The following is a 6,335-nucleotide window of genomic DNA, read 5'->3' as shown; positions in this document are numbered from 1 at the left end:
AACATTCACTCAAGAATAGGACCCCAGCTGAAGCATGAAAGATCTCAGTTTTCAGAGAATTGGAACTAGACAAAGGATGAAGGTATTTGTAGAATGTTATCACAGGAATAAGCAATGTAAGGACACACATTGTATCATAGACCTTTTGTAAATCTCGCTTCTGAAAGAGAAGGCACTATTCATGAAATTGCAGTTGACATAGTACCAAGGAAGGAGGTTTGGAGTTGACTGAATGTTGAAGGAAATAATGTTCAGTGGGAACAAGGAGACGGTTAGCATAGGCAGGTGGCATTCACAGTGACAGCAAAGCACCTGGTACTAATGGAGAACGAATTATGGAAAAGAAGTGGTTGTTGTCCCTAATATAGGAAATTAAGCTGCAACTACTGGACTGAAGCTACCAATCTACAAGATTGTCCATGCTTTCTGTGAGAACACAGCAGCCACACAATAGAATGTCCCAAATGGCTGAGTTTGTGTATCGTCTTCCTCACCAAGCATAGTAAAAATATTCAAACAAAAGGCAGTTCCAATATTTGCTTTAAAATGTTTTCCTTTTCTAGGGCACTTGTAGTGGTTATTCTATTATCTCATATTTTTGCCTTGTCTTTGAATCTCTTTCCTTTAGTGTTTGACCAATGAAAGGTTTCATGTCTCATGAATCTGGAATATTTTAAGTTTCTGCTGAAATATATTTATTACCCTGTTTATGCTTATGTCCACTATTTTATTATTTTTCTATTATAATTATCAGGTTTTGCATTAGTTCCTACTTCCCATGAAAAGTTTCAAAAGTTTCATGTTTGATGATTCTGACACAATTCAAGAATTGCTGTAAATTGTTAATTTCCTGTATGCACTAGTAGTCTCCTATTTATTCTTAGCACTATGTTTTCAAAAACCATGTTCATAAATAAGGTACTCAGAAATCAAAGCATATGGGTCATTGTATAATTTAATTAATAGACAATTTTTCTAGAAATATTATATGCATAGTGTTCAACTATGCATATAACTTCTTTTTATATTTGGCTCTTGTTCAGCATATATTTTTGTTGTCCTGTATCTTTTATATATGTACATTATAAGTTGCATGGAGCAAATAAATAAATTTTGATCAGTTTTTCTGAGTTAAAGTGAAGCATTGTGAAAGTAAGTCGGAATTTCAGACTTAAAATACTGTTTTTTTATAGCTGGTAAGAGATTTTGAATTGTGACAGAATACTACATCTATATGTGTGCAGTCATCTATAATTAAATGCTACAAAATGCTTTTAATATATTGCTATTTTAAAGAAAGAATGGGCTTACATTACACAACTTACATAATAATATCATATATGATCAAACAACAAGTAAGTAGCTGAGATAAAAATTCACAGGTATTTCATATAGCCATTTAAAATAAATACATATGAGTACAAAAAATAAAAATTATCAATGTTATTACTGGTTATGGTGCTACAGATGTAGTTATCTAACTGACTGCATGTTTAATATGACAGCCAAATTCTTGCTATGGAATCAGAGACGGAACATTTTTAGTTTCTTTCATATAAAGCAACTCAGTATCAAAGAAACATGCTAGTAATAATGGATCTATGCACAAGAGTCCATCTGGGCTGGGAAAAGAGATCTTGATTTCTGGGTGGAAAGATAACAAAAAAGCAAGTGTACCCTTCTGTTTCCATGACAGTGATGAGATTTTTATGAGAGAAGTGGCACTAGTAATGAATTGGTTCCCTGTTCCTTCTGTGTAACAACAGATTTATTCTCATATATAAAAACTACAATATGAATAGCAAGTACAATGTGAATATTTAATATTTTAGCTTTATGTGATGGATGGAACCCAATTTTTCAAATCCATGATCACAAAAATCTTAGCCATTCTTTTCATACAAGTAATGTGTGAGTAGTATTATTTTCTAGAGAAGGCTTTTTAAACAATCTAGTTCAATACTTATTTTAACTTTTACTTTGTACCTTTTTGTTCTTTAAATTTGACTCTCATTTATAAAATACTGTGTATACTGAGATGTAATGGCAAACAGTAAATTTTGTAAGATATTTTAAATTAATCTCAAGGCAAAAAGTGTCCTATGCACTACAACTGATCTTTCATGTGCAGTTGCTATAAAGTCTCACAAAACTGTTGTGTTTTATGAACGCCACTTTTAATGGTATCTATTGGCCAAATGCTGTTTTCTGGAACTGAAATATTAGGTGCACTTATCCAGTAGATTCACTGAGTTGATCTGAATTTCTTTTGGAAATTGTTCTGCTGTAAAGCAGTTGCAGAACATTGTTATACAGAGTAGAACTGTGTTGCTGCAGATGACTGCAACTCTATTTGTCCCATCTTAAACTGAAGCCGCTGAAGCCATCGTAGAAGGACTATGTTACTCAAGGAATGAGTCTCATCTGGAGGTGGCATTGCTGGTGTGACCACAGGTGGAAAGTTACGACATCCCTGAAGGCGAACATGCAGATGTCCTGGAAGCTGTGAAATATGGAAATAGCAATAAGCACTAATTGCTACAGGAAACTCAAATAACTGGTTGCAAGGTGTGAATGAAAAGATTGGACTTCATACGAGTCATCATACACCACAAGTTTGAAGATTATCTGGAAAAATTAAAGAAATGCTTTGAGAGAACTGTAAATGCAGCATTATCTCAACAAATGTAGAAAGTCAAATAATACATTTTTTTTACACTTACCTGGATATGATACGCAAACAGAACAGGACTCCAAATTGGCAGAAGTTTACTCAAAACAGCAGAGTTGCATTCAAGAAGAGCTTCTAGGAGGCTTAGAAAATGTAAATTGACCATTTCTGCCAACTGAAACAGCAACACGTTTTATATAGCTATAGAAAAGGCAGGATTGTTTAAACAAGTGACAGCACATGTTATAAGACAGATGTCACAACTGAGAATGTGTATCTCATGCTAGAAACATGGCAAGTGGAAAATACTGTAGAGGAAGATTCACACATGATATCAGCTGAAGAATAAATCCACAGCATGCAACTTTAAGGAAACAGTGTGATCTTTTGGAGAATTATGGAATACATGTGATGTGCAGGTGTGACTACCATACTGTATTAGAAGAAAGGGATCAGAGAAAGCAGACAGCATTAACTGGAGGTTTTGAACCTTCCTACTACCAGTCATGTCATTGCAAAATATTTCAGTGACAATTGGTTAAGGTCACATTGACCCCCACCACAACACCTTTCAGACAACCACCATGACCAGTAAGGATTGGAATGTCATCTTGTCAAGAGGTCATGGCAAGATACAGAGTGGGAGCACATACACTGTCATCAAAAGTATCCAGACACCCCCAAAAACATATGTTTTTCATATTAGGGGCATTGTGCTGCCACCTACTGCCAGGTACTCCATATCAGCAACCTCCGTAGTCATTAGACATCATGAGAGAGCAGAATGGGTCATTCTGCGGAACTCACGGACTTCGAGTGTGGTCAGGTGACTGGGTGTCACTTGTGTCACACGTCTGTATGCAAGATTTTCCCACTCCTAAACATCCCTTGGTCCACTGTTTCTGATATGATAGTGAAGTGGAAATGTGAAGGGACACATACAGCACAAAAGCATACAGGCTGACCTCGTCTGTTGACTGACAGAAATCTCCGACAGTTGAAGAGGGTTGTAATGCATAATATGCAGACATCTATCCACACCATCACACAGGAATTCCAAATTGCATCAGAATCTACTGCAAGTACTATGACAGTTAGGCAGGAGGTGAGGAAACTTGGATTTCATGGTTGAGTGGCTGCTCATAAGCCACATATCACACTGGTAAATGCCAAACAATGCCTCACTTGGTGTAAGGAGCATAAAACAGTGGATGACTGAACAGTGGAAAAACGTTGTGTGGAGTGAAGAATCATGGTACACAATGAGGCAATCTGATGGCTGGGTGTGGGTATGGCGAATGCCCGGAGAATGTCATCTGCCAGCATGTGTAGTGCCAACAGTAAAATTCGGAGGTGGTAGTGTTATGATGTGGTCATATTTTTCATGGAGGGGGCTTGCACCCCTTGTTGTTTTGCATGGCACTGTCACAGCACAGGCCTACATTGAGGTTTTAAGCATCTTCTTGCTTCCCACCACTGAAGAGCAGATCAGGGATGGCGATTGCATCTTTCAACACTATCGCGCACCTTTTCATAATACACAGCCTGTGGCAGAGTGGTTACATGACAATAACATCCCTGTAATGGATTGGCCTGCACAGAGACCTGACCTGAATCCTACAGAATACCTCTGAAATGTTTTGGAAAGCCAGTTTCGTGCCAGGCCTCACTGATCGACATCAATACCTCTCCTCAGTGCAGCACTCTGTGAAGAATGGGCTGGCATTCCCCAAGAAACCTTCCAGCACCTGACTGAACATATGGCTACAAGAATGGAATCTGTAATCAAGGCTAAGTGTGGGCCAACACCATATTCAATTCCAGCATTACTGATGGAGGGCACCATGAACTTGTAAGTCATTTTCAGCCATTTGTCTGGATACTTATGATCACATGGTGTAGTTTTCAGATATGAAGACCACTTGTGTTATGAGTGAATGACCACAAAATGTTTGCATGTAGTCACTCTGGACAAGAATCAGGATTCCTTTTAGCTGTTTATCGCATGAAGTACAATAAGCGTTGTTATTAGTACATGATTAAAATCAACATGACAGTGAGTATTATTCATAAATACTGTTAATATACAAACATGTACTAAATACAATATATGTTAGAACACTGAGTAAAGTAATTAGTCAAGCATTTAAATACAATTAATAAATTAATATAAATAGATATACAGGATGAGCTAATAAGACAATGAATACACTTATCATCTGTAAAGCTAATAACAACAGCACATAAGCAGAATAATTAAGACCATAAGTACAGTTACTATCTTACAAAATGATATCTGCATTGTTTAGTTCATAAAATCCTATTATACTGTAAAATACATGGATGAGAAAAAGGATTATGACCATTTGCTTAATAGTGTGTTGGAACACAACACAGCAGCAGTTGTGTATGGCGTGGCTTTGACAAGTCCTTAGTAGAGTTCCGAGTGTATATGACACTAGATGTCTACATACAAGTCATGCAACTATTGTAAATCACAGGTGAGTGGTTTGTGGGTGTGAAGCTAGTGCCTGATAAGATCCCAGGTGAGTTCCATAAGGTTAAGGTCAGGCAAATTTCATGGCCAAGGTGTCAATGTGTGTTCAGTATCACACTCGTCAAACCACTGTAGTATGATTTTGGCCTTGTGAGACAAATAGTAGTACTGCTGGAAGATAATATGGCCATCAGGGGAGACCTCAAGCAGATGAGGTAATGTTCATGTAGTCCACAGCTGTGCTGTCATGGAGTTTTTGATTACTTCCACAGGCCCCATGGAGGTCTAAGTGAACATTCTCCAAGGCATAATACTCCCTGCCATCATACATCCAAGGTGCAGTGAATATTAATGTAATTCATCTAACCAGGAGGTATGTTTCCATCGATCCATGGCCTAATCTCAATGTCCTTCCAACCCACTGCAGTCATGACTGATGATGTCATTGGATCAACATAGTGACATATAGAGGTCACTCTATATGTCTATATACTCTGGAGCCCTATGTTCCACAGTGTGCTAAACAATGTGCTTCATAACATTTGTGCCTGAACCAATATTGTAATCTGCATCAGACCTGCTACAGGGTTGGGAAGCCTCTGACATCCATATTCCATGATGAGGTACAGATGTCCAACACCTGGTCACCTACTTATAGTTTCACTATACTTCAACCATTTTCTGTAGATGCTCATGACAGTAGCATGTTAACAGCCAACCAGCTTTGGTGCTTCTGAGATGCTCATTCTAAGGTCCTGAGCCATAACAATATGCCTTAAGTTTAAGTTACTTATGTCTGTGAATTTTCCCATTTGTGGCCTGTATCATTGCAAGAATAATTCCCAATTCACCTGTGCTCTGCTTATATACTTTCCTTACTGCATCACTTTCCTGAAAGTTCACCAGGCAGCATTCAGTCTTATGGATAGTAGTGGTCCTAATTTTTTGGCTCATCAGTGTAGGTGATCTGTTAATCAGTTGTTCTGATGTTATAGCTATGTATTTCATCACTGTTAAAGAGTTTCATGTCAATATTTCTGTCAAAGAGAACACAGCTGTAAATGTATAGATTAACAATGCTCAAGTAGCCTGAGCATAATAAAAAAAAGAGTGCACCTTAAGTCTACTCTTACAAATTATCTGTAATAATCAGTTTTAGTATTTTGA

At 37.4% G+C, this 6,335-nt stretch overlaps 1 protein-coding gene across 4 annotated transcripts in view; it reads right to left on the bottom strand.

The window, feature by feature from the left end:
- Window positions 1-855: 855 nt before the first annotated feature.
- LOC126297705 (protein unc-79 homolog) overlaps window positions 856-6,335 on the bottom strand; it is an 810,295-nt gene continuing 804,815 nt past the window's right edge. For all 4 annotated transcript variants that reach the window (XM_049988834.1, XM_049988837.1, XM_049988836.1 and 1 more), the window contains 2 exons: window positions 2,724-2,846; window positions 856-2,503 (listed from right to left, as the gene is read on the bottom strand). In XM_049988834.1, the coding sequence (XP_049844791.1) occupies window positions 2,309-2,503; window positions 2,724-2,846 (318 nt within the window). In that variant the 3' untranslated portion in view covers window positions 856-2,308. The remainder of the gene's footprint in view (window positions 2,504-2,723; window positions 2,847-6,335) is intronic.

The sequence above is a fragment of the Schistocerca gregaria genome, chromosome X, assembly GCF_023897955.1.
Source record: "Schistocerca gregaria isolate iqSchGreg1 chromosome X, iqSchGreg1.2, whole genome shotgun sequence".
NCBI classification, from domain to species: Eukaryota; Metazoa; Arthropoda; class Insecta; order Orthoptera; family Acrididae; genus Schistocerca; species Schistocerca gregaria.
The sequence above is the reverse complement of the archived record's forward strand: the minus strand, read 5'-3'. Positions and strand labels throughout refer to the sequence as shown.